Below are 27,881 nucleotides of genomic sequence, written 5' to 3' on the forward strand. Positions count from 1 at the left end.
GAGACAGTTAGGGGATAGATCAGTATACACCAAACTCCCACAGTAGAGTTTAGCTCTCAGATTTTGGTTATTTTGGAGAGGTACACTAGAAATGGTACCATTTATCAAAAAACAAAAGGATTACCTAACAAATAAGCATCCCATGATTCCATTGTTTTACATCTTACCCAAAATCCATAAGTCACTAGTGAATCCTCCCGGTCGCCCGATAGTGGCGTCGACGGAATACATATTTTCCCCACTGTCCAAATTCATTGAGAAAATTCTTACCCAAATTACCAAGACTTCCTCCTTCTTGCTGGATACTGGTGATTTCCTCCATCATATCTATGACCTACAACATATCCCTGCCGATGCTATCCTGGTTACCATGGATGCAAAAGATTTATATACATCTATCCCACATATCAAGGGAATAGAATCGATGAAGGATTTACTTGAGCACTCACAAATTGACCCCAAGGTCAGTGAACTCTGTATCGAGCTCCTGACAGTGATTCTTACAAAAAATTATTTTGTTTCAAGATTCCTTCTACCTTCAGAACAGGGGTACTGCTATGGGCTCAAGTGTGCCCCCCCCCCCCATATGCTAATTGTTTCATGGCTTCCTTTGAGGAACAGGTGGTGTATCCAAACACGCTCTTTCAGGAAAATGCCATCCTGTGGAAGCGCTATGTAGATGATATTTTTTGCATATGGAGGGGGGGGGGGCACATTGGAGTCCTTAAAAATGTTCTTCTCTACCCTTGACTCTACCTGGCCTTTGTTACGGTTTGTTATGTCACATGACAACCAGCGGATGAATGTTCTAGATACCATAGTAATCAAAGATACCAGGGGTCCCTTATCCACAGACCTATATTCAAAACCTACTATGGTCTTCTACATTACACAAGCCTTCATCCACCTGCAATGACTAAGTCCATTCACAGATCTCAATTTAAGAGTGTACAACGGATCATTAAAGATCCTGATCTGTGTGCAACCAGACTTGAGGAAATGCAGTCCAAATTCAGGAGAAGAGGATATCCGGATAGGATACTAAAACCGATCATCTCCACACGCCCTCCAGTGACAGATAGACTTCCATTTGTACATACATACCATCCCTTTGCTTATATTATACATCGCTCTATTTGTAAACACTGGAGTATTCTGAGCACCGCATTACCCCATATTAGAGGAATTTTCACATCCTTTCCTCCCATGTTTCAAAAGGGCTCCTCGTGCACGCGGATTTTGGCACTACACAAAGCAGAAGACAGAGGGTCCTACAGACACAGAGGACGGGAACTTTTCCATGTCTACAATGTAGACAGTGTAATAACATACAAAGGGGCAACCAGATTAATCATCCCCACACGGGTAAAAAATATCTGATTAGGGACGATACGTCCTACGTGGTATACCTTATTAAATGCCCATGCGGCCTCTTGTACGTAGGGGAGACCACGCTACCTCTGAAGGAAAGGATTTCAAAACATAAATCCACAATCAGATGCAAGAACACCCTGCTACCAGTCCCACACCATTTTATTTCATCAGGCCATAATGTTTCATAATTGAAATTTGTGTACCACTGCTGCCGGCAGCCGGGACCGAGCGAAACAAGCCAGCGCGGGCCATCGGAGGGTAAGTATATATTTATTTTTTTATTTTTAACCACTCTCTCGGTCACACTATATAAATCCATGCCGTTTGCATGGATTTATATAGTGTGACCTAGTTGTCACAAGCACTTTCCAAGTGATGCTAAAATAGCTTGGAAAGTGCTTGACAACCCGCATGCGGAAATGCCAGTGAATAAACGCTCCATTTCCGCATGTCCCTGGCAGGAAAACGCATGTACAATCCGCATGTACAATCCGCATGCGGAAATGCATGTGAAGAACGCTTCACATCCGCTTGTCCCTGGCAGGAAAACGCATGTACAATCCGCATGCGTTTTTTTCTGCCAGGGAGATGCAGAAACGCTCAGGAAAAAATCCTGAGCATTTCTGCATCGTGGGCACATAGCCTTATAGACCCAGAATTAATATTCTTTTGTTCTCCACCCTACTCCCCACTTTTGGGGATCATCATATGTTTTTCCTGTTGGTCCCATTGATGAGGAACTTCTCTTTACCTCACTCCGCCTTTTATATCCGCCTATATCCACATCCCTAGTTGTATATAGCCTTGGAACGCAGGCACTGACATCGGTGGCACGCATACAGACTTGGAGCGCACACTTCCGCATGTGTGGAACGCAACACAGTGATCACCTGACCTAACCAATTTACCTAGCAACTAACTGCGTCACTTCCGCTGCGGGCGCGATTTTACCGCGTTAGGACGCTGGACATCTAATAGGCACCTCAACTTAAACTTTCTGGTAGGTGTTTACCTCTCACTTCTCTGGGGCAGTCAACAACACCTTGGATACTTACCTGGTATCACATTACTTTGCAGAATAACTTCATGTTTGTGAGGCACTGACTCCCACATTTATTCCTCTCACCACACAGCCATACAGGTACGCTCCTCCTACTCCTATGTCTCTCTTTTTCCCCTTTTTTTCCCCCTCTTTTTCTTATGGGCCCTCCTTTTCTTTAGCCATGAAAAGTATCTATATGGGAGCTTACTACAGCTTTGTTACTGTGACCTCCATGAATTGAACTTATGATTAGTTTATTTTACGTATTCCACCTCTCAAATATATATTTTCTGCTGTATCAAAAAATATGCATGACTGAAATGTAATTTTCTTATTTATTTGTTTTCTTTTGATTCTATTATTGTAGAGTGTACTGATGAAGGTCTATATGACCGAAACGTTGCTGTTTAAACACTCATAATTCACTGGCTTATTAAATCTTTGAAAATTTACATCGAGTGCAGAGTTTCACATCATATACCTACTGGCGTTGGACCCTGCTCGAGCACCACGTAAAGGAAGTGCAGCGATTTATTACTTTATTTTGAGTATTTTCTGTCATATAGACCCCTCAAAGTAACGTCACCTAAAAAAAATGGTTTTGTAAATTTTGTTGAAAAAATGAGAAATCGCTGCTCAACTTTTAACCTCAACTTTCTAACAAAAAAATTTTGTTTCAAAAATTGTGCTGATGTAAAGTAGACATGTGGGAAATGTTATTTATTAATTATTTTGTGTGACATATCTCTGATTAAAGGACATGAAAATTCAAAGTTTGAAAATTGCAAAATTTGTCAGATTTCCGTTTTTTTTCCACAAATAAATATAAGTCATATCGAAGAAATCTTACCACTATTATGAAGTACAATAAATCACGAAAAAACAATCTCAGAATCAGGGGGATCCGTTGAAACATTCGAGTTATTACCTCAAAAAGTGACAGTGATCAGAATTGTAAAAATTAGCCTGGTCACTAAGGGTACCAAGACAGCACTGTAGACTAGTCAGACAACCACTGTGAGTCACACATATCTCTCACAGACAATATAGCTAGTGCCTGATACATGCTCATCAGATCACGGTCAGCATGTATCAGATCAGAGCCGGCTCCAGGTTTTTGTGGGCCCCGGGCGAAAGAGTCTCAGTGGGCCCCTTTAACACTTGCCACGATTCAAGATGAACCGATACAGCAGAGAAATATATATATATATATATATATATATATATATATATATATATATATATATATATATATATATATATATATATATATATATATATATATATATATATATATATATATATATATATATATATATATATATATATATATATAGTACAATGCCGAAGATTTCACTTCTTACATTAGCAATATCTATTGTAAATTCTACAATAGCTCAGAAACCGGCGAATCTCTCCATACAGGATACTGGCCCGCACATAACGCCCCATGCAGGCTGTCACCTCTTCCCCTCCATATAACGCCCCATGCAGGCTGTCACCTCTGCCCCTCCATATAACGCCCCATGCAAGCTGTCACCTCTCCCCCTCCACATAACGCCCCATGCAGGCTGTCACCTCTGCCCCTCCATATAACGCCCCATACAGGCTGTCACCTCTACCCCTCCATATAACGCCACATGCAGGCTGTCACCTCTGCCCCTCCATATAACGCCACATGCAGGCTGTCACCTCTGCCCCTCCATATAACGCCCCATGCAGGCTGTCACCTCTTCCCCTCCATATAACGCCCCATGCAGGCTGTCACCTCTGCCCCTCCATATAACGCCCCATGCAAGCTGTCACCTCTCCCCCTCCATATAACGCCCCATGCAGGCTGTCACCTCTGCCCCTCCATATAATGCCCCATACAGGCTGTCACCTCTTCCCCTCCATATAACGCCCCATGCAGGCTGTCACCTCTCCCCCTCCATATAACGCCCCATGCAGGCTGTCACCTCTCCCCCTCCATATAACGCCCCATGCAGGCTGTCACCTCTCCCCCTCCATATAACGCCCCATGCAGGCTGTCACCTCTCCCCCTCCATATAACGCCCCATGCAGGCTGTCACCTCTCCCCCTCCATATAACGCCACATGCAGGCTGTCACCTCTGCCCCTCCATATAACGCCCCATGCAGGCTGTCAACTCTGCCCCTCCATATAACGCCCCATGCAGGCTGTCACCTCTCCCCCTCCCTTACAATGCCCCATGCAGGCTGTCACCTCTCCCCCTCCCTTATAATGCCCCATGCAGGCTGTCACCTCTCCCCCTCCCTTATAATGCCCCATGCAGGATGTCACCTCTCCCCCTCCCTTATAAGCCCCATGCAGGATGTCACCTCTCCCCCTCCCTTATAATGCCCCATGCAGGATGTCACCCCCCCTCCCTTATAGTGCCCCATGCAGGAGGTCACTCCCCCCTCCCTTATAATGCCCCATGCAGGAGGTCACTCCCCCCTCCCTTATAGTGCCCCATGCCTCCATACATAAAAAAAATAAAAAAATCAAATACCTCACTTCTCACCTGCTGCCACTGCTCCAGACTCCTCAGCGTCACCGGCGTCTTCCCGCTCTGCACTGTGACGGCTCAGGAGAGAGCGCGGTGGAAAGACGTCACCGCACCCTCTGAGCTGATACATCACAGTGCAGCAGCCGCAGAAGAGACCGGCGCTGCTGCGGAGGCACAGGGAGAGTTAAGTATTGTGCCGGGGCTCTGAGCAAGCAGGGGGGGAGTGGGCGCTGACACCGCTCTCCTCCGTTCATGGGTCCCATAGCGTGGCAGGGTGCCCGATGGTGAGTGGGCCCCCCCCCCCCCCCCCCCCGTCTGCTCAGGGCCCTAGCACTTGCCCAGGTGTGCCAGGCCTGTATCAGATGGCAGGTTCCTTTTACCAGGCTGCTTTCTGCAGTTTTGATTAAAAACTTATAACTGCTGCAGACCTACCAGTTCTCTGAACACTGAGCTCTGCCTAACTCTGCCCACACTTCTCAAGTGTTCTGTGTACACTGTGCATAGGCAGAAAGCTGCCAATTAGTGGTGGGGGCGTGGTTGGACTACATAGCAGCAGGTTTACTAGTCCTCTAGTGAAAATCTGCTGATAAAAGTGCTGTTATAAAAACTGCAGCAAGCAGCTCAGTAAGTGCCACATTGCTGGAATCAAGTTCTCTGTCTCTACAGCATGCTGCTCTCAGATTAGGTGGGCAAAATCCTGGAGACAGGTTCCCTTTGAAGGGAATCTATCACAACCCCAAACACTATTAACCTGCAGATATGAGGTTAATAGTGTTCTAAAACGGTACGGCCGCTGCACTTAAAGCACAACTATCTTGAGAAAATGAAATTTATACTGTTTAGCAGCTTCTGATTTTCAGCCATAGAGGCGCAACCAGCATGGCATCAGTCACGGAGCAGTAAATGAGCGGCAACTGTAAGGACACCCTGGTACTGACAGCCGGCTCTGTACCAGTGCACTGCTGAGCCGGCCCTCAGTCAGTGATGGGACAAGGTTACAGCGGCTGCTCACCATGTACTGAGTGGCGACTGAATCCGCGCTGGCCTGGCTAAAGTCCATTGCATCAAGGAAGCAGGGATTTCACTGTGGCGGCCGGGCAGCTTTGGAACACTTAACCTAAAGTTTAAACCCATAGCTGCTGGTTAAGTGTTTAGGGACGTGACAGGTTCCTTTAAGAAAGCAGCCATGTTTTTCTAAACTTGGGTAATCTAAACCAGGGTTCCCCAACTCCAGTCCTCAAGGCCCACCAACAGGTCATGTTTTCAGGATTTCCTTAGTATTGCACAGGTGATGGAATTATTGCCTGTGCAGGTGATGGAATTATCACCTGTGTAATACTAAGGAAATCCTGAAAACATGACCTGTTGGTGGGCCTTGAGGACTGGAGTTGGGGAACCCTGATCTAAACAGTTATTCATTCTGATCAGCGATGAGTGAGCATGCTCGCCACTGCTCAATACAGCATTGAGGTGGCCGGTGCTCGATCGCCATGCTCGAATACCCGCCCCACATTTTGCATCTGTTAGTCAATAAACATGCGGCAATTGCCTGCCATACATGGTAATGGCCGGCTGCATCGCGTCATCAGGTCTTAAACAAGACCCGGTGATGTGAGGCTTCGCGCACTCCTCTGGAAGCAATTCAGGGAGAGTTGATCTAGGAGGGAGAGCTTAGATTAGAGCTGGAATAGGCAATGTTTAATTGCTATTGCAGAACTCATACCACTGCTGCACAACTAAGACAAAAGTTATTTTCAGGGCTACATACTGTCCTTTCTCTATTTAAACGCTGTTCCCTGCATTCAGTGTAGGGATAGGGTGGAGAAGGGATAGTTTTGACTAAGGCTGTGTGCCCACAATGCGTTTTTTAAGCGTTTCCGCGGCAGCAAAAATGCTGCAGAAAGGTTTAAAAAACGCATGTTAGAAGGCCTGCCATGTTCCCCAATGATAATCCGCATGTGCTGTGCACATGCTGCGGAAATGTCCGCTGCGGATTATCATTGCGGAAAAAAAGCAGCACTACCAATTATTTTGCGGAAGTGCTGCGTTTTTGCCGCCATTGACTTGCATTAGAATGCGCCAATTCCGCAAGACTGCATCTGTACTTGCGTAATTGTCGCGTTCTAATGTGCGGATGGTACCCGGGTGTGGAGGACAGGAGAGACTCCTCCACACCCAGGTACCATTAAAAGCTGTAAAAAAAAAATAAAATAAAAAATAAAGATTATATCCACCTTCCGACGGCCCCCGGACTCCTTCCCTGTGCTGGCTGCCGACAGATCGCGCAGGACTGAAGGACCTGCGGTGACGTCACAGTCATGTGACGGCAGGTTCTTCAGTACAGCGTACCGCGATCTGCCGGCAGCCAGCATAGGAGCGCAGCAAGACTGCAGGGGCCATCAGAAGGTAAGTATAAGTTTATTTTTTTTATCTTTAACCATTCTCTCGGGTCACACTATATAAATCCTTGCCGGTTGCATGGATTTATATAGTGTGACCAAGTTGTCAAGCAGTTTCCAAGTGATGCTAAAATCGCTTGGAAAGCGCTTGTCAACCCACATGCGGAAATGCATGTGACGAACGCTTCACATCCGCATGTCCCTGGCAGGAAAAACGCATGTACAATCCGCATGTACAATCCGCATGCATTTTTTCTGCCAGGGAGATGCAGAAATGCTCAGGAAAAAATCCGGAGCATCTCTGCATCGTGGGCACTTAGCCTAAGAGAGTTATTCCCATGCAACCCTTCTCACCCCAAAAAGGGTTAATGGTTTCTTCTTTTTCTTGTCCTCCACCATATCAACAGGGTCATCATGCAGCCTTCGATCAACTTTTAGAGCGTCATTATGAGACCCTCGCTCTTAAATTTTGACAGGATGTGTATGAGGCCCTCCTTCCTACCTCTACAATTCTCTAACATGCATATATGTATACCCCCAGTGTGTCTGTGTCTATCTATCTATATATACACACACACACATACATACATAGTACAGACCAAAAGTTTGGACGCACCTTCTCATTTAAAGCTTTTTCTGTATTTTCATGACTATGAAAATTGTACATTCACACTGAAGGCATCAAAACTATGAATTAACACATGTGGAATTATATACTTAACAAAAAAGTGTGAAACAATGTAGCATCGGCGTCCGGGCGCCGTCCCCCTTACCGCCGCGGTCCTACTCCGGCATCTTCTGGCCTCCCTGCAGCTGCTGCACGCAGCTTCCCTGGCTCTGTGCTTAGGGCACACGCGCGCTCCCTCCCTCTTAAAGGGGCCGCGCGCGCCGTCCTAAAAAGTCCCCGGCTAATGGCCGGAGGACTTCCCCTATAAAAGGCACCTTCTCCAATATGGAGGTGCCCGTGCAAGGTTGTAGCTTTGTGTGTTTTACTCTGCTTCAGCCCTCAGGTCCCGCTGCTAGCCTGACTACAAGGCCAGCCCGCTTACCTGGAAGCACCTACCCGTTACCTGCCGTGTGTTATGAACAGCTACAAGCACTAAGGAAAGATAGGAAAACTGTCCCTACAATAGGACTAAGCTGAATCCCTACGATGCAGCCAAAGTCCTCGGCTAGTCTGAACGCAGACCTATAGATATAAGGAAGGGGTCCCTACAAGAACTAAGGACTGGGATATAGATGGACACCTCCTAGCAGAAATTGTAGCAGAGCAAAGACAAACAAACAAAAAGTACTAGTGGTCCAAGGACCAAGCAAACTACAGAGTTAGGTACAAAGGCACCTGGCTAGCTTGAGAGTAAATGAAACACTGAAGTCCAGCAAGGCCAGAAGGGCGGAGCTGGATTATATAGGCAGAAAGTCATGTGACCAACAAAATAGAAAAAAGACTAACAGGAGGGTTCTAACACCGTGCCTGCCAGCCCGCTTACCTGGAAGCGACTGCCTGTTACCTGCCGTGCCTACCAGCCAGCCTACCTGGAGGCTCCTGCTTGTTACCTGCCGTGCCTGCCAGTCCGTCTGCCGTGTTCATCTGCTGTACCGGTCAGTCCCTGCCTTCTGACCCGTGGGAGTCACCTGCTCTCATACAAGGTCAGTCCCCAGAGTAGCACCTGGTCCCTCTGCTCGGTCCTTCCCTGGTCATGGAGTCGATTGAGCCGCCGTACGACCTTGGTCGGTCCGAGTTGATACCTGGTCCCTCCTTGCACCGCAGCACAGAGCTTCCACGACCCGGATCCGTAACAGTTTGCACGGGCCATGGAACCCGGTGGCCCCCAGGCCCCTTCGCTTACTGCCCAGTACCAGGAGGTTTCTCGTCAGAGATCCCAACAGGAAACCATCCTGACCTACCTGCAGTCTGTCAACTCTCGCCTGGACACGCTGTCTGTCCCACCTGTGTCCGCCTCAAGTCAAGCGACACCCGCTCCGGCAGTGCCGCTACCTACCAATACCACGGCATCCAGCCTAGGACCCGGGGCTTTCTGAGCCAGTGCACGCTGCAATTTGAACTTCTGCCACATCAGTTTCCCTCCGACCGGGCCAAGGTGGCGTTCATCATGTCTCACTTCACCGGGGAAGCATTGGCATGACTTAACCCTCTATGGGAGAGAGGGGATTCCCTGGTGTCCGATCTTCCGGCTTTCCTCACTGCCTTCCGGAAGGTCTTCGATGAACCCGAGCGAAGGATCTCTACTGCCTCCTCATTGCTCCGTCTCCGCCAAGGGAGTCTCACCGTGGCCCAGTATGCCATAAGGTTCCGTACCCTCGCTTCTGAACTTGCCTGGGACAACGAGGCCCTTGTGTTCACCTTCTGGGAGGGCCTTTCCAGTCGGATTAACGACGAGTTAGCCGGCCGGGACATTCCTACCACCCTGGATGACCTGGTGTCACTAGCAACCCGGATTGACATCCGTTTCCTAGAACGTGCTAAGGAGACTACCCGGCAGAGAAGATTTCCTCGTCTTGCTCCTGCTTTCCAGAGACCTGCTTCCCAACCTGCAACTCCCCGGGCACGCTCGCCCGAACCTATGCAGATCGACCAAACCAAGATGGTCAAATCTCGCCAAGAGACACGCCGAGCTGAGGGGAGCTGTTTCTACTGTGGCAGTAAGGAGCACCTGATTCGTTCCTGCCCGGTGAAGCCGGGAAACTCCAGTGTCTAGGACCGCTCGGAGAGGTCGTCCTAGGCAAAAGTAAATCCTCTCCGTTCTTGACTTTATCAGTCTCTATTTCCTGTGGCGAGAACCGCTTCTTTGAAACCGCACATCTGGATTCCGGAGCCGCTGGGAATCTCATATCCTAGTCCCTTGTAGAGAAGTATCAGGTTCCTACCAAACCTCTGGCCGAACCATTGGCAGTCGCTTCCATGGATGGTAGACTCCTTCCGCTGACCATCTTACTCGTCACAGAGCCCGTAACCCTGCAGGTGGGAATGCTGCACTCAGAGAGGATTTCCTTCCATGTGCTTTCCGGACTCTCTCACCCCCTTTCGCTAGGTCTACCCTGGCTACAGAAACATGAACCCGTTCTGAACTGGCAATCCGGTGAGGTGCTCCGTTGGGGGCAGGATTGCCATGAGACCTGCCTGGTTCCGGTTCACCCGGCTCGACCCCCCATCTACTCCGACTAATTTACCCGGTCTACCGGCACCCTACTGGCCCAATGCTGATGTCTTCGACAAGAAGGAGGCAGAGACTCTGCCACACCATAGGCCATATGACTGCCCTATCGACCTGATACCAGGTGCTACTCGTGGGCGTATCTACCCGTTGTCGTTGGCCAAAACCCGGGCTATGTCGGAGTACATCGAAGAAAATCTGGCTAGGGGATTCATCCGGAAATCTTCCTCCCCGGCTGGAGCCGGATTCTTCTTCGTTAAAAAGAAAGACGGTTCTCTACGTCCATGTATCGACTATAGAGGACTCAACCAAAATCACTGTCAAAAACAAATACCCCCTGCCGCTCATCTCTGAGCTGTTCGACCGCCTTAAAGGCGCGAAGGTCTTCACCAATTTCGATCTTCGTGGGGCGTATAACCTGGTCCGGATCCGCCAAGGAGACGAGTGGAAGACGGCATTCAATACCCGGGACGGTCATTATGAATACCGTGTGGTGCCCTTCGGTCTCTAATGTTCCCGCCGTCTTCCAAGAATTAGTTAATGACATCTTCCATGACCTCTTATATTCTTGCGTGGTGGTGTACCTGGACGACATCTTAGTCTTTTTCTGGATCTTCCCTCACATCGGAGGGATGTTCGTCAGGTCCTGCTTAGACTCAGGCAGAATCACCTATATGCAAAATTTGAGAAATGCCTCTCCCAGCAGTCCTCTCTTCCTGGGCTATATTATCTCTAAGACAGGTCTACGAATGGACCCCCGAGAAGGTCTCTGCCATCTTAAAGTGGCGCCGTCCGGAGGGGTTGAAGGCGATTCAGCGATTCCTGGGCTCCGCCAACTATTACCGTCTCTTCATCCCGCATTTCTCTTCCCGGACTGCTCCCATCTCTGCGCTCACCTGAAAGGGAGCAAATCCTAAGGAATGGCCGGCCGAAGCGGAGGAGGCCTTCCTCTCTTTAAAACAAGCCTTCTCTTCTGCCCCTGTGCTGCACCGTCCGGATAACAAGAAAATTCTTTCTGGAGGTTGATGCTTCCTCTTCCGGAGCGGTGCTCACCCAGAAATCTCCATCCGGGAGAATAGTAACCTGTGGCTTCTTCTCCTCGTCTGAGCGCAAATACTCCATAGGAGACTGAGAACTGCTAGCCATCAAATTGGCGCTGGAGGAGTGGCGTTACCTGCTCGAGGGGACTCTGCACCCGGTGGTCATCTATACTGACCACAAAAACTTGGCTTATCTTCAGAACGCCCAAAGACTCAATCCGCGTCAGGCCCGGTGGTCTTTGTTCTTCGCCCGCTTTAACTTTACCCTACATTACCGCCCGGCGGACAAGAACGTTAAAGCAGACGCCTTGTCCCGATCCTTCCTGTGTTCCGATCAAGAGGAGGAGCCTATGCATATCATCGATCCCTACAAAGTGATGAATGTGGCCCCCTTGGATCTGTCTCGTCTCCCACCCGGTAAGACGTTCGTAGCGGTTCCGGATCGTAAGAAGGTTCTTCACTGGGGTCATTCATCCAAACTAGCCGGCCATAAGAAGACCTTCCTGCTCATTACCCGGTGTAACATACCTGGCGGCGTCCTTGCATAGTGGTCCATCTCCCACTGTGCAAGAGCGCGCACTTGATCTCCAGTCCAGTCTGCTTGCCTCTGTTTCTGCTGCTTAAGGGCGGCGCCCAATCACTTCCTGTTTCTTGTACCTGCTGCAGACACACCCCTGATGCATCCTCAGCCTATTGCTGTCTGTCACCTGGTATTTAACCCAGCTCCTCCCAAGAAACCCTGCCTGAGCATTGTGTTTTGTCAGTTGGCTTCTGTCACTGATGTGCCAGGTCCTGTCTATGTTTCCTGCCTTGCGGTATAAGTTCCTGTGTCTGAACTATCTTCTAGCCTGTTGTCTTCTGCCTATCCTGGAGGCTGTATTTCCAGGCCAGTGTGAACACGCTCCTAGCCTTCTAGGGGCCACATACCAAGACCCGTTCCTGTATCTTGCCTGTTCCTGTCTGAACACGCTCCTAGCCTGTTCATTCCACCTTCTAGGGGCCGCATACCTAGACCCGCTCCTGTATCTTGCTGCGGTGTCTGTTCTTGTCTGAATTCTCTCCTAGCCTGTTACCTGTTTTTCTCTATGTCCGTACCTTCCCTTTTCCTGCAGTATCTGATCCCGTACCTAACTCCTACTCGTTGTCCCTGTACTCCTGTTTGTGAGTTTAGAGTCCACTCGCTACTTCATTGCTAGTATCCGGTGTGTACCTGGTTCTGCTTTTCCCTTCCAGTCTGTTCCGTGGAACAGAGCCCTGTCCCCTCTGCTCTGCTCTGACCCTTTGCTTGCTGCTCCGGCAGTCTCGCTCTGCTCTGACCCTTTGCTCGCTGCTCCGGCAGTCTCGCTCTGCTCTGACCCTTTGCTCGCTGCTCCGGCAGTCTCGCTCTGCTCTGACCCTTTGCTCGCTGCTCCGGCAGTCTCGCTCTGCTCCTCTCTCGCTCACCGCTCCAGGCAGCCTTGTCCTGCTCTTCTCTCGCTCACCGCTCCAGGCGGTCTCGTCTTGTTCTGCTCTTGCTCGCCGCTCTGGGCGGCCTCACTCTGCTGTTTGTCCACCGCGTCTGCGGTTCTGTTCCTGAGTCCCAGTCTGTACTGGGTCCTATCCACTCGGTGCTCCAACCTGTCGTACCTGCCAGTACCTCCCTGCCTGCATACCAGTCGTGCTTACCAGCATCCGCCAGTCTGCATACCAGCTGTGTCTGCCTATACCCAGCAGTCTGTGTGCCAGCCTAACCTGCCTGTTCCTGTATTCCCCTGTGTGGGTCAACAGCCGTGTCCGGGGTCTGTCCTGGAGTAGCACCTGGTCCCTCTGCTCGGTTCCTCCTTGGTGCACTGGCGTCGTATGCAGTCGTGCACCCTGGTCGGATCGGGTGGATACTTAGTTACGCCCCTCCAGGCATTCACTCTCCGGCACGGTCCAGTGGAATGACTACATATACACGCACACACCACTCAGCGTGTGCATTACAGCCGGCATTACTGGTGGCCTACCCTGCGCCAGGATGTGGTAGACTTAGTCACGGCCTGTTCGTCCTGTGCTCGCAACAAGGTTCCCAGACATCTTCCTGCCGGCCGTCTCCTGCCTCTTCCCTTACCTGCTGCCCCGTGGCAACACATTGCTATGGACTTTATTACGGATCTCCCCGTTTCTGCCGGTTGTACGATCATTTGGGTGGTCGCTGACAGCTTTTCTAAAATGGCCCACTTTATCCCTCTGCCTGGTCTCCCGTCTGCATCTGTGCTGGCTAAGGACTTCATCCATCAAATCTTTAGTCTCCACAGCCTACCCCTCCACTTTGTGTCTGATCGGGGGTCCAGTTCACTTCGCGCTTCTGGAGAGCTACGTGTAAGCTGCTGGATGTCACCCTGGATTTCTCCTCCGCTTACCATCTGCATACCAATGGCCAAGTGGAGCGCATCAACCAGATCCTTACCAGCTACCTCCGGCACTTCGTCAATGCTCACCATACCGATTGGGTGGAGCTCCTACCTTGGGCCGAGTTCTCCTACAACAACCATGAGAGGGAATCTTCTTCCAAGTCCCCGTTCTTTGTGGTCTACGGTCAACATCCCCGGATTCCGTTTCTGTGGACAACCCGGCCGCGGAGTCTCTGGTCAGCGAATTTTCCACTATTTGGGAGGACACTAGATCCGCACTTCTTCAATCCTCCGAGCGGATGAAGAAGCATGCCGATAAGACGTCTGGATCCACCTCAATTCCGTCCAGGAGACAAGGTTTGGCTCTCCTCCAAACATGTTCGTCTCAAAATACCCTCCTATAAGTTGGATCCACGGTTCACCGGGCCATTTGAAGTCCTGAAGCAAATCAACCCAGTAGCCTACAAGTTAAATCTCCCGGCCACCTTATGGATTCCCAACTCCTTCCACGTATCTCTCCTCAAACCAGTCATGCGTAATTCTTTTTCCGATGATCCAGGTACCTCCCCAGCTCCGGTCTCCGCTGAGGACGTCTATGAGGTAGAGAACATTCTGACCACCAAGAGGGTAAGAGGAAAAAACTTTTTTTCTGGTGGATTGGAAGGGGTTTGGCCCAGAGGAGAGAACTTGGGAACCCAGGGAGAACATCCACGCCCCGCTTCTCCTTAAAAAAATTTCTTGCTGGCCTGAAAAAGAGGGAGCATAAAGAGGGGGGGGGGAGGTGTACTGTAGCATCGGCGTCTCTGCCTCCTGCCCGGCAGAGACGCCGCCCCACTTACCGCCGCGGTCCTGCTCCGGCATCTTCTGGCCTCCCTGTAGCTGGTGCACGCAGCTTCCCTGGCTCTGTGCTTAGGGCGCGCTCCCTCCCTCTTAAAGGGGCCACGGGCGCCGTCCTAAAAAGTCCCCGGCCAATGGCCAGAGGACTTCCCCTATAAAAGGCACCTCCTCCAATATGGAGGTGCCTGTGCAAGATTGTAGCTTTGTGTGTTTTACTCTGCTTCAGCCCTCAGGTCCTGCTGCTAGCCTGACTACCAGTCCAGCCCGCCAGCCAGACTACAAGGCCAGCCCGCTTACCTGGAAGCACCTGCCCGTTACCTGCCAGCCCGCTTACCTGGAAGCACCTGCCTGTTACCTGCTGTACCTGCCAGCTTGCTTACCTAGAAGCGACTGCCTGTTACCTGCCGTGCCTACCAGCCAGCCTACCTGGAGGCTCCTGCTTGTTACCTGCCGTGCCTGCCAGTCCGTCTGCCCGGATCACCCGTCAGCCTGCCTGCCGTGCTCATCTGCTGTACCGGTCAGTCCCTGCCTTCTGACCAGTGGGAGTCACCTGCTCTCAAGCAAGGTCGGTCCCCAGAGTAGCACCTGGTCCCTCTGCTCGGTCCTTCCCTGGTCACAGAGTTGATTGAGCCACCGTACGACCTTGGTCGGTCCGAGTTGATACCTAGTTACGCCCCTCTGGTCCCTCCTTGCACCGCAGCACAGAGGTTCCACCACCCGGATCCGTAACAAACAACTGAAAATATATGTCTTATATTCTAGGTTCTTCAGAGTAGCCACCTTTTGCTTGGATGACTGCTTTGCACACTCATGGCATTCTCTTGATGAGCTTCAAGAGGTAGTCACCGGAAATGGTCTTCCAACAATCTTGAAGGAGTTCCCTGAGATGCTTAGCACTTGATATCCCTTTTGCCTTCACTGTGCGGTCCAGCTCACCCTAAACCATCTCGATTGGGTTCAGGTCTGGTGACTGTGGAGGCCAGGTCATCTGGCGTAGCACCCCATCACTCTCCTTGGTCAAATAGCCCTTACACAGCCTGGAGGTGTGCTTGGGGTCATTGTCCTGTTGAAAAATAAATGATGGTCCAACTAAACGCAAACCGGATGGAATAGCATGCCGCTGTAAGATGCTGTGGTAGCCATGCTGGTTCAGTATGCCATCAATTTTGAATAAATCCCCAACAGTGTCACCAGCAAAGCACCACCACACCATCCCACCTCCTCCTCCATGCTTCACGGTGGGAACCAGGCATGTAGAGTTCATCCGTTCACCTTTTCTGCGTTGCACAAATACACCGTGGTTGGAACCAAAGATCTCAAATTTGGACTCATCAGACCAAAGCACAGATTTCCACTGGTCTAATGTCTATTCCTTGTGTTCTTTAGCCCAAACAAGTCTCTTCTGCTTGTTGCCTGTCCTTAGCAGTGGTTTCCTAGCAGCTATTTTACCATGAAGGCCGGCTGCACAAAGTCTCCTCTTAACAGTTGTTGAAGAGATGTGTCTGCTGCTAGAACTCTGTGTGGCATTGACCTGGTCTCTAATCTGAGCTGCTGTTAACCTGCGATTTCTGAGGCTGGTGACTCGGATAAACTTATCCTCAGAAGCAGAGGTGACTCTTGGTCTTCCTTTCCTGGGACGGTCCTCATGTGAGTCAGTTTCTTTGTAGCGCTTGATGGTTTTTGCAACTGCACTTGGGGACACTTTCAAAGTTTGCCCAATTTTTCGGACTGACTGACCTTCATTTCTTAAAGTAATGATGGCCACTCGTTTTTCTTTACTTAGAATTTGTATTATGGCAAGAAAAAAGCAGCTAACAGTCTATTCAGTAGGACTATCAGCTGTGTATCCACATGACTTCTGCACAACACAACTGATGGTCCCAACCCCATTTATAAGGCAAGAAATCCCACTTATTAAACCTGACGGGGCACACCTGTGAAGTGAAAACCATTTCCGGTGACTACCTCTTGAAGCTCATCAAGAGAATGCCAAGAGTGTGCAAAGCAGTCATCAAAGCCAAAGGTGGCTACTTTGAAGAACCTAGAATATAAGACATACTTTCAGTTGTTTCACACTTTTTTGTTAAGTGTATAATTCCACATGTGTTAATTCATAGTTTTGATGCCTTCAGTGTGAATGTACAATTTTCATAGTCATGAAAATACAGAAAAATCTTTAAATGAGAAGGTGTGTCCAAACTTTTGGTCTGTACTGTAATATATAAATTTATATATATATATATATATTTTACACATATACACACACACAGGGTGGTCCAAAAGTAGGTGGACAGAAAGTGTAATAAGGTTATGAAGGGGGAGATTTATCAAACATGGTGTAAAGTGAAACTGGCTCAGTTGCCCTTAGCAACCAATCAGATTCCACTTTTCATTCCTCACAGACTCTTTGGAAAATGAAAGGCGGAATCTGATTGGTTGCTAAGGGCAACTGGGCCAGTTTCACAGATCTAGTTTTCACAGATAGATCTCCCCCAAATGTTTTCTTTTCAGATAATTCAGAGAACACATAATTTAAATACAGATCAAAGAAGATGGATTTTAACAGAGTATTGGAAATCTCAAAATGCAGAAACCGTTAGAGCAAATTGGGTTGAAACATTGGGTACCCAAGCCCCAAAGAGACAAACCATTTACCGCATTCGTGACAAATTCAATGCCACTGGCTCAATCCTTAAAGCTCCAAAAATGGTCGACCCAAAACAGTCTGTACAGAAGATAATAAACAACTTGTTACTGAAACATTTGTTCAGAGTCCAAAAAAGTCCCCAGAAGATCCTCTGTGGAAAAGGGGATTTCACGAGCTTCTATCATGCGAATCCTGAAATCTATTGGGTGGAAAGCTTATCGTCCACGTCTAATTCATGGTTTATTGGAGGATGATCCAGACAGGCGGCTGCAATTTAGTGAGATTATGCTTAACGAAATTGAAGAAAATCCAGCAATTTTAGATAACATTATGTGGAGTGATGAAGCTTCTTTCAAATTATCCAGCCATATTAACAGATATACAGTGGTGGCCAAAAGTATTGGCACCCCTGCAATTCTGTCAGATAATACTCAGTTTCTTCCTGAAAATGATTGCAATCACAAATTCTTTGGTATTATTCTCTTCATTTAAGTTGCTTGCAAGGAAAAAACACAAAAGAGAATGAAGAAAAAAATCAAATCATTGATCATTTCACACAAAACTGCAAAAACGGCCAGACAAAAGTATTGGCACCCTCAGCCTAATACTTGGTTTCACAACCTTTAGCCAAAATAACTGCGAACAACCGCTTCCGGTAACCATCAATGAGTTTCTTACAATGCTCTGCTGGAATTGTAGACCATTCTTCTTTGGCAAACTGCTCCAGGTCCATGATATTTGAAGGGTGCCTTCTCCAAACTGCCATTTTGAGATCTCTCCACAGGTGTTCTATGGGATTCAGGTCTGGACTCATTGCTGGCCACCTTAGAAGTCTCCAGTGCTTTCTCTCAAACCATTTTATAGTGCTTTTGGAAGTGTGTTTTGGGTCATTGTCCTGCTGGAAGACCCATGACCTCTGAGGGAGACCCAGCTTTCTCACACTGGGCCCTACATTATGCTGCAAAATTTGTTGGTAGTCTTCAGACTTCATAATGCCATGCACACGGTCAAGCAGTCCAGTGCCAGAGGCAGCAAAGCAACCCCAAAACATCAGGGAACCTCCACCATGTTTGACTGTAGGGACCGTGTTCTTTTCTTTGAATGCCTCTTTTTTTTCCCTGTACACTCTATGTTGATGCTTATTCCCAAAAAGAGACAGCATAGCCAGAACAATAGACAGAATTTTTAGAAAATAGCAAAAGGCAATGGTACTCACCAGCCAAGGTTTCAAGAAAAAATGCACACCAGGACACGGCCGGCCCCCTTTTGTTAGAAGGAGGTAACACAGGTGCAGAATGCTAATGAACAATCGCCCTCACTCACTCTCACTGGAGGGGCGACTACCCAGCATTAAAACTGCACACAGATGAAACTTGCAGTAGGGTGCAATTCACACACTCGCGGCACTGTGCCTAGCCAGCATCCTATTACACGCCCCTACTATTCGACTAGGCGGGATGCCCGGCACCCTATCCGTGCATCGCAGAGTTGTGAAGCCCCCACTCACAAGGGCGATTGTTCATTAGCATTCTGCTTTTGTCTCATCTGACCAGAGAACATTCTTCCAAAACGTTTTAGGCTTTCTCAGGTAAGTTTTGGCAAACTCCAGCCTGGCTTTTTTATGTCTCGGGGTAAGAAGTTGGGTCTTCCTGGGTATCCTACCATACCAGTCCCTTTTCATTCAGACGCCGACGGATAGTACGGGTTGACACTGTTGTACCCTCGGACTGCAGGGCAGCTTGAACTTGTTTGGATGTTAGTCGAGGTTCTTTATCCACCATCCACACAATCTTGCGTTGAAATCTCTTGTCAATTTTTCTTTTCCGTCCACATCTAGGGAGGTTAGCCACAGTGCCATGGGCTTTACACTTCTTGATGACACTGCGCACGGAGGACACAGGAACATTCAGGTCTTTGGAGATGGACTTGTAGCCTTGAGATTGCTCATGCTTCCTCACTATTTGGTTTCTCAAGTCCTCAGACAGTTCTTTGGTCTTCTTTCTTTTCTCCATGCTCAATGTGGTACACACAAGGACAGAGGTTGAGTCAACTTTAATCCATGTTAACTGGCTGCAAGTGTGATTTAGTTATTGCCAACACCTGTTAGGTGCCACAGGTAAGTTACAGGTGCTGTTAATTACACGAATTAGAGAAGCATCACATGATTTTTCAAACAGTGCCAATACTTTTGTCCACCCCCTTTTTTAGGTTTGGTGTGGAATTATATCCAATTTGGCTTTAGGACAATTCTTTTTGTGTTTTTTCATTGAAGACAAATTTAATGAAGATAATACCAAAGAATTTGTGATTGCAATCATTTTCAGGAAGAAACTGAGTATTATCTGACAGAATTGCAGGGGTGCCAATACTTTTGGCCACCACTGTAATTGTATTTACTGGTAGAATGAGAAAATGCATTTAACATAAGAGCAACAACTAAATGAGCCTGGTGTCAATGTTTGGGGTGGTATTTCAAGTTTTGGTGTTTTAGGATCAATACTTTTTGATGGAACAGTCACAGGAGATAAGTATCTCGAAATTCTAATGAATCAAGTTGTTCCCCAGTTACAGCAACAGCCTAATTCAAATGACCTTTATTTCCAACAAGATGGGGCCCCTCCACATTATTCAAGAGTAGTCCGCGAGTAACTTGACGAAACATTTCCTGATAAATGGATTGGCCGAAGAGGCCCACTTGATTGGCCGGCACGTTCACCAGACTTGACCCCAATGGATTGTTTCTTTTGGGGAGTACTCAAGGACAAAGTTTATAGTCGAAAACCAAAAAGTGTCAGTGATTTGAAAAATTACATGAGAGATGTGTTTCAAGAAATTAATACCCAAAGAGACTTGTGCAAAAAAGTTTGTTGAAGCGTTAGAGGCAGACTTCAAAGCTGTGCAAATTGTAATGGAAAACAGTTTGAGCCCCTGCATTGATAACATTTAAGGGCTTTCGTATTATTGTTCAGAATATTTAATTGTCAATGTTATGCTTGTGTTAGTAAATATCATTTGATATATAAATCAAAATAAATGTTATTATTTGCAGCCCACCTACTTTTGGACCACCATGTGTGTAAGGCCGGGGTCCCACTAGCGAATCACATGGGATGTGAGATGCTAATGACATTCGGCTCCAGCTCTGCTGTGAGCGGGAGCCGAGTGTTAGTGCTCTGTGCCCCGATCCTCTCGCATCAGAGAAGCACAGCACAGATGCGGAGGAGACGGAGAAAGGAACTTCTCCATCTCCTTTGCTGCTGGAGTCCCCGGGAACTGCACTGCACTCGGGTGATATCCGAGTGCAGTGCGATATTTCACATGCAATCATAGACTTGTATGGGTGCGTGTGATCTGAATCCAGCATGCAATCACATCATGCTGCGTTTTTTGCTTTTCAGTCCAATCATGATTCGATCGGAGCTAAAAAACAAAAGAACAAAACAAACCTGATATGGGCACACACTCATGGAGAAACATGGCGCTGGGAGTCGGAGATGCGGCATCGCCCTATGGTATTTCGGCGGTTTCCATCCAGTTCAGGGATTCTCCTGCCCTTCTGTTAGGGTCTGCCGGAATGCTTGAGTTTCCCATTGACTTCCATCATACTCGGGTAGAGCCCGTCCCAGAGTCCGACCTGCTGGATGCCAGCACCGGCCACTGAGCATTTCAGCGCTCATCATCCCCAGCTCTGACGCCAGGAGGGTGAGCATTGTTCACACTGTCCTGCCAGGTCACCCATAACAACATATGAGAAGGAAGCAATGGTCCCTGCAGGCAGTGAGGGCAGCCAGGAGTCCACAGCAGCCCCCTTCACATGGCCCCACTCCCCCACACTCACCCGCAGAAGACCAGGGCTAGTACCGTGTCCGTGCGGAGGGGGACACCGATGACACTACACATCCTTTGGGAGGCCAGCGCCATTACACCGGCACCGGTAGGCCCCGCCCACCGCGGTGATTGGCTGACACTGTCTTATGTTGCGACCATTAGCATTACCTTCTTTAGTTTCCTCCGACGGTTGCCATTTTCCTGGAGCCGCCGCCTGACAGCACAGAGAGCTGCGATCTGATATCATTGTAGGGCTGTGACCACGATAAATAAATCATAAGTAACGTCTCACTATAAATATGTCATTACCACGGATAACCACGAGAGGGCGCTGTGAGACCACCGGATCTCATATGCTCACTGCGCCGTGTAAGTTAACGTTACTTCTAGGGGCCACAAAGAGCGAATCCAGTGTGACCCCGGGATCATAGAGACTGACGAGAGCAGGAATCCAGGGGCAGGAACAGCAGAGACCCCCGAGCAGCAACATCCTGTCCGAGCAGCCGGCACATGTATGAGGAATCAGGAGAGGTAACTACTCAGCGTGGGCTCATCATCCATGTCTCCCCCTACTCATATGTCCTACATACATGTATGTCTCCTCTCCTCCTGTGCCATCATCCATGTCTCCCCCTACTCATATGTCCTACATACATGTATGTCTCCTCCTGTGCCATCATCCATGTCTCCCCCTACTCATATGTCCTACATACATGTATGTCTCCTCCTGTGCCATCATCCATGTCTCCCCCTACTCATATGTCCTACATACATGTATGTCTCCTCCTGTGCCATCATCCATGTCTCCCCCTACTCATATGTCCTACATACATGTATGTCTCCTCTCCTCCTGTGCCATCATCCATGTCTCCCCCTACTCATATGTCCTACATACATGTATGTCTCCTCCTGTGCCATCATCCATGTCTCCCCCTACTCATATGTCCTACATACATGTATGTCTCCCTCCTCCTGTGCCATCATCCGTGTCTCCTCCTAGTCCTGTGTTATACATGTATGATTACTGGGAACTTTATTCCCCTCCTCCTGTGCCATCATCCGTGTCTCCTCCTAGTCCTGTGTTATACATGTATGATTACTGGGAACTTTATTCCTCTCCTCCTGTGCCATCATCCGTGTCTCCTCCTAGTCCAGTGTTATACATGTATGATTACTGGGAACTTTATTCCCCTCCTCCTGTGCCATCATCCGTGTCTCCTCCTAGTCCTGTGTTATACATGTATGATTACTGGGAACTTTATTCCCCTCCTCCTGTGCCATCATCCGTGTCTCCTCCTAGTCCTGTGTTATACATGTATGATTACTGGGAACTTTATTCCCCTCCTCCTGTGCCATCATCCGTGTCTCCTCCTAGTCCTGTGTTATACATGTATGATTACTGGGAACTTTATTCCCCTCCTCCTGTGCCATCATCCGTGTCTCCTCCTAGTCCAGTGTTATACATGTATGATTACTGGGAACTTTATTCCCCTCCTCCTGTGCCATCATCCGTGTCTCCTCCTAGTCCTGTGTTATACATGTATGATTACTGGGAACTTTATTCCTCTCCTCCTGTGCCATCATCCGTGTCTCCTCCTAGTCCTGTGTTATACATGTATGATTACTGGGAACTTTATTCCCCTCCTCCTGTGCCATCATCCGTGTCTCCTCCTAGTCCAGTGTTATACATGTATGATTACTGGGAACTTTATTCCCCTCCTCCTGTGCCATCATCCGTGTCTCCTCCTAGTCCTGTGTTATACATGTATGATTACTGGGAACTTTATTCCCCTCCTCCTGTGCCATCATCCGTGTCTCCTCCTTGTCCAGTGTTATACATGTATGATTACTGGGAACTTTATTCCCCTCCTCCTGTGCCATCATCCGTGTCTCCTCCTAGTCCAGTGTTATACATGTATGATTAGTGGGAACTTTATTCCTCTCCTCCTGTGCCATCATCCGTGTCTCCTCCTAGTCCTGTGTTATACATGTATGATTACTGGGAACTTTATTCCCCTCCTCCTGTGCCATCATCAATGGCTCCTCCTAGTCCAGTGTTATACATGTATGATTACTGGGAACTTTATTCCTCTCCTCCTGTGCCATCATCCGTGTCTCCTCCTAGTCCTGTGTTATACATGTATGATTACTGGGAACTTTATTCCCCTCCTCCTGTGCCATCATCCGTGTCTCCTCCTAGTCCTGTGTTATACATGTATGATTACTGGGAACTTTATTCCCCTCCTCCTGTGCCATCATCCGTGTCTCCTCCTAGTCCTGTGTTATACATGTATGATTACTGGGAACTTTATTCCTCTCCTCCTGTGCCATCATCCGTGTCTCCTCCTAGTCCTGTGTTATACATGTATGATTACTGGGAACTTTATTCCCCTCCTCCTGTGCCATCATCCGTGTCTCCTCCTAGTCCAGTGTTATACATGTATGATTACTGGGAACTTTATTCCCCTCCTCCTGTGCCATCATCCGTGTCTCCTCCTAGTCCTGTGTTATACATGTATGATTACTGGGAACTTTATTCCCCTCCTCCTGTGCCATCATCCGTGTCTCCTCCTTGTCCAGTGTTATACATGTATGATTACTGGGAACTTTATTCCCCTCCTCCTGTGCCATCATCCGTGTCTCCTCCTAGTCCAGTGTTATACATGTATGATTAGTGGGAACTTTATTCCTCTCCTCCTGTGCCATCATCCGTGTCTCCTCCTAGTCCTGTGTTATACATGTATGATTACTGGGAACTTTATTCCCCTCCTCCTGTGCCATCATCAATGGCTCCTCCTAGTCCAGTGTTATACATGTATGATTACTGGGAACTTTATTCCCCTCCTCCTGTGCCATCATCCGTGTCTCCTCCTAGTCCAGTGTTATACATGTATGATTACTGGGAACTTTATTCCCCTCCTCCTGTGCCATCATCCGTGTCTCCTCCTAGTCCAGTGTTATACATGTATGATTACTGGGAACTTTATTCCCCTCCTCCTGTGCCATCATCCGTGTCTCCTCCTAGTCCAGTGTTATACATGTATGATTACTGGGAACTTTATTCCCCTCCTCCTGTGCCATCATCCGTGTCTCCTCCTAGTCCAGTGTTATACATGTATGATTACTGGGAACTTTATTCCCCTCCTTCTGTGCCATCATCCGTGTCTCCTCCTAGTCCAGTGTTATACATGTATGATTACTGGGAACTTTATTCCCCTCCTCCTGTGCCATCATCAATGGCTCCTCCTAGTCCTAGTCATTTTATTTTCCTTCTGTGTCAATATTCAGGTATTTTCCTTTAAACCAGGGGTGTCAAACTCAAATACACAGAGGGCCAAAATTAAAAGCTTGGACAAAGTTGTGGGCCAACCTTGATATTTAAAAAAAAAATGTCTACAAAGAAGTTTTTCCTTATCGTCAAATATGATGACAAACTTTTTCATAGGGAAACAAAATTAAAGGGGTTGTCCTAAAAACAAAGTACATTTTAATTAATTGATCACAGAATATAATATTGGAATGATATAATTTATGTAAGAGCAGTAAAAAGCATATGACCCAATGGCGTACTTTAAATACGTAATAACAAAGGATAAAAAACCTTGAATGGTGCAGATAATAAAGTATGATGCAAACAAAAGTTGCCACAATCACTGTATGATACACCCACAGTGAAATGCTCCATAGTACCCTCCACACGTATACCCCTCCCTCATCCCACAGACAATGAATGGTGATCCCATCACAGTATGATTCTCCAACTGTAATCCCCACACAGCCTCCATACAGTATAATGGCCGAACATAGTCCTCCATACAGTATAATGGCCCCACATAGTGCTTCATGCAGTATAATGGCCCCACATAGTGCTCCTTATAGGATAATGGCCCCACATAGTCCTCCATACAGTATAATGGCCGCACATAGTCCTCCATACAGTTTAATGCGCCCCACATAGTGCTCCATATAGTGTAATGGCCCCACATAGTGCTCCATATAGTGTAATGGCTCCATATAGTGTAATGGCCCCACATAGTCCTCCATACAGTATAATGGGGCCCACATAGTCCTCCATACAGTATAATGGGGCCCACATAGTCCTCCATACAGTATAATGGGGCCCACATAGTCCTCCATACAGTATAATGGGGCCCACATAGTCCTCCATACAGTATAATGGGGTCCACATAGTCCTCCACACAGCATAATGGGGCCCACATAGTCCTCCACACAGCATAATGGGGCCCACATAGTCCTCCATACAGTATAATGGGGCCCACATTGTGCTCCATACAGTTTAAAGTGCCCTACATAGTGCTCCATACAGTATAATGGGCCCCACATAGTGCTCCTTATAGTATAATGGCCCGACATCGTGCTCCATAGAGTTTAAAGTGCCCTACATAGTGCTCTATACAGAATAATTGCCCCACATTGAAAAATAATAAATAAATGCCTCTGCCTGTTTCCCCGCTGCTCCGGCCTCTTCATGGTGTCCTCAGATCCTCTGCACATCTCGGTACAGTGGGCGCATTGTAATGACATCATCCCACCTGCTGCACTGAGACGTAAGACACAGAGGGGGAATGATGGGAGAGGGAGCGGCAGCTGACGCTCCCTCCTCCATCGTTGCTATCAACTGTATCAGCATCCAGGATGCCGATATAGTTGAAAGTGCGATGCCGGGTGAAAGTGCTATGCTGGACGGGAGACCCACCCCAGCGTTGCGGGCTAAATATATTCACTTTGTGGACTAGAGCTCACATTGTGTGCCTTAATTAAAATGTAACTTTCATTTTGCTTTTTATTCCATAAATCAATAGTACACGTAAAAATAACCAACTTTGTAATATATTTTAGCAGAGAAATCTGCTTCTTTCTCTTCTAGAATTGATCAGTCATCAAGATTCTCAGTTCTGAGGTAAAATCTGTATTCAATGGAGACAGACCTTCCCATTACTGAGATAGGAGATGGCAGGTGCTAGGGATACGATTCTATGTAGATATGAGGGGATGAGCTACAGACAGAGCTCCTCCTGTTTACATAGTCTTATCAGTAGCAGCTGCCATCTCCTATCTCCGTAATGGGAAGGTCTGTCTCCATTGAATACAGATTTTACCTCAGAACTGAGAATCTTGATGACTGATCAATTCTAGAAGAGAAAGAAGCAGATTTCTCTGCTAAAATATATTACAAAGTTGCTTATATTTACGTGTACTATTGATTTCTGAAATAATTATTAAACGACAGTTACTCATTAAACCATTGACCATCGATAACAGTTAAATGCCGCTGTTAATCACTTACAGCGGCATTTAACACTTAGACAGGAATCACTTCATTGGTCCCTCCCATCAAGTGATCGCGGGGCCCCGATGGGTTGTCATATTAGCCAGGGGTCTGTTGAAGACCACCGTGCCTGTCACCACGATCTTCCTGTGTGCTCGTGGCTGACGTTCATAGGAGATCATGATTTATGCTACACATGACAGTGCTGAAGCCCTGCTATGTGTAACACAGGCGATCGGACAATTGCTGCTTGAAGTCTCCTAAGGGGACTATTAAATACAGTAAAAAGTAAAAAAGTTTTAAAAATTAATAAACACAAGTTCAAATCACCCACCTTTTGCCTCATTAAGAATCCACATATTTGGTACCTCTGCGTTCAGAAACATCCAATCTATCAAGATATAAAATAAATGAATCAGATCGGTAAACGGCGTAATGGGGAAAAAAAATCAAAACCCCAGAATTACACTTTTTTGGTTGCCACAACATTGCAATAAAATGAAGCAACAGGCGATCAAAACATCGGATCTACCCCAAAATTGTATCGGTAAAAACAAAAGCTCAGGATGCAAAAAATAATCCCTCACCCAGCCCCAGATCCCGGAAAATGAGAACATTACTGGTGTCGGAAAATGGTGACAATTGCAAATAAAAATGTCACCACTTAAATGAAAAAAAACAAAACATACTATTGGTACCTGCGTACTGGTACTTACCCGGGGAATCATATTGCCAGTTCAGTTTTACCATATATTGAACATGGTAAATAAAAAAAAATACATTTTTTTTTTTGTTGAATTGCACTGTTTTTGCAGTTTCACCGGACTTGGAATTTTTTCCCCGTTTTCCAGTACACTATATGGTTTAATCAATGATGTTGTTCAAATGTACAACTCGTCCCGCAAAAAGACAAGCCCTCATACAGTTATTTTGAAGGAAAAATAAAAAAAAAAAGTTATGGCTTCTGGAAGAAGGGGGGGGGGAATGGAAACTAACCCAAGGGTCACCATGAATTCACTGATTGAGGACCTTAAAGAAGTTGTCCACTACTTCATATGAACCCCCCAATGTATCCCCCCGGGGCCCAGAAGTGTTTTTGTAAATACCTTGCGGTACCTTTTCTGCCTCTGAGCCGCGCTATAGCTGGCCGCTCACAGGCATCACGTGACCCATCACTGATGTCACGTCAAGTGAGGCTTGACATCAGTGACGCGCTCCCCGCGGTGGACACTGGGTTGTGGGCGGGGTTACCCCGTGCGTCACACCCACCATCCACTGCGCGCTTTCCCAGTGAATGAGGACAGGGAGAGCGTGCGGTGGATGCCGGGTGTAATGCAGGGGGTAACCCCGTCCACAGCCCAG

The 27,881-nt window shown here is 47.7% G+C and overlaps 2 protein-coding genes across 3 annotated transcripts in view; one reads left to right on the plus strand and one right to left on the minus strand.

The window, feature by feature from the left end:
* LOC141273809 (gastrula zinc finger protein XlCGF66.1-like) overlaps positions 1 to 21,371 on the minus strand; it is a 51,491-nt gene extending 30,120 nt beyond the window's left edge. Inside the window, exon 1 of the mRNA XM_073686181.1 lies at positions 21,240 to 21,371. The gene's annotated coding sequence lies outside the window, so the exon portion shown is untranslated. The remainder of the gene's footprint in view (positions 1 to 21,239) is intronic.
* A 10-nt stretch (positions 21,372 to 21,381) lies between these two features.
* LOC141273808 (uncharacterized) overlaps positions 21,382 to 27,881 on the plus strand; it is a 32,350-nt gene continuing 25,850 nt past the window's right edge. For both annotated transcript variants that reach the window (XM_073686180.1, XM_073686179.1), the window contains exon 1: positions 21,382 to 21,760. Coding sequence is in view for 1 of the 2 variants with exons in the window: in XM_073686179.1 (XP_073542280.1) it covers positions 21,744 to 21,760 (17 nt within the window). In the remaining variant the exon portion in view is untranslated. The remainder of the gene's footprint in view (positions 21,761 to 27,881) is intronic.

This window comes from Phyllobates terribilis, unplaced genomic scaffold (genome assembly GCF_046119375.1).
Source record: "Phyllobates terribilis strain yellow unplaced genomic scaffold, ASM4611937v1 Scaffold_5__5_contigs__length_657084704, whole genome shotgun sequence".
Classification (NCBI taxonomy): domain Eukaryota; kingdom Metazoa; phylum Chordata; class Amphibia; order Anura; family Dendrobatidae; genus Phyllobates; species Phyllobates terribilis.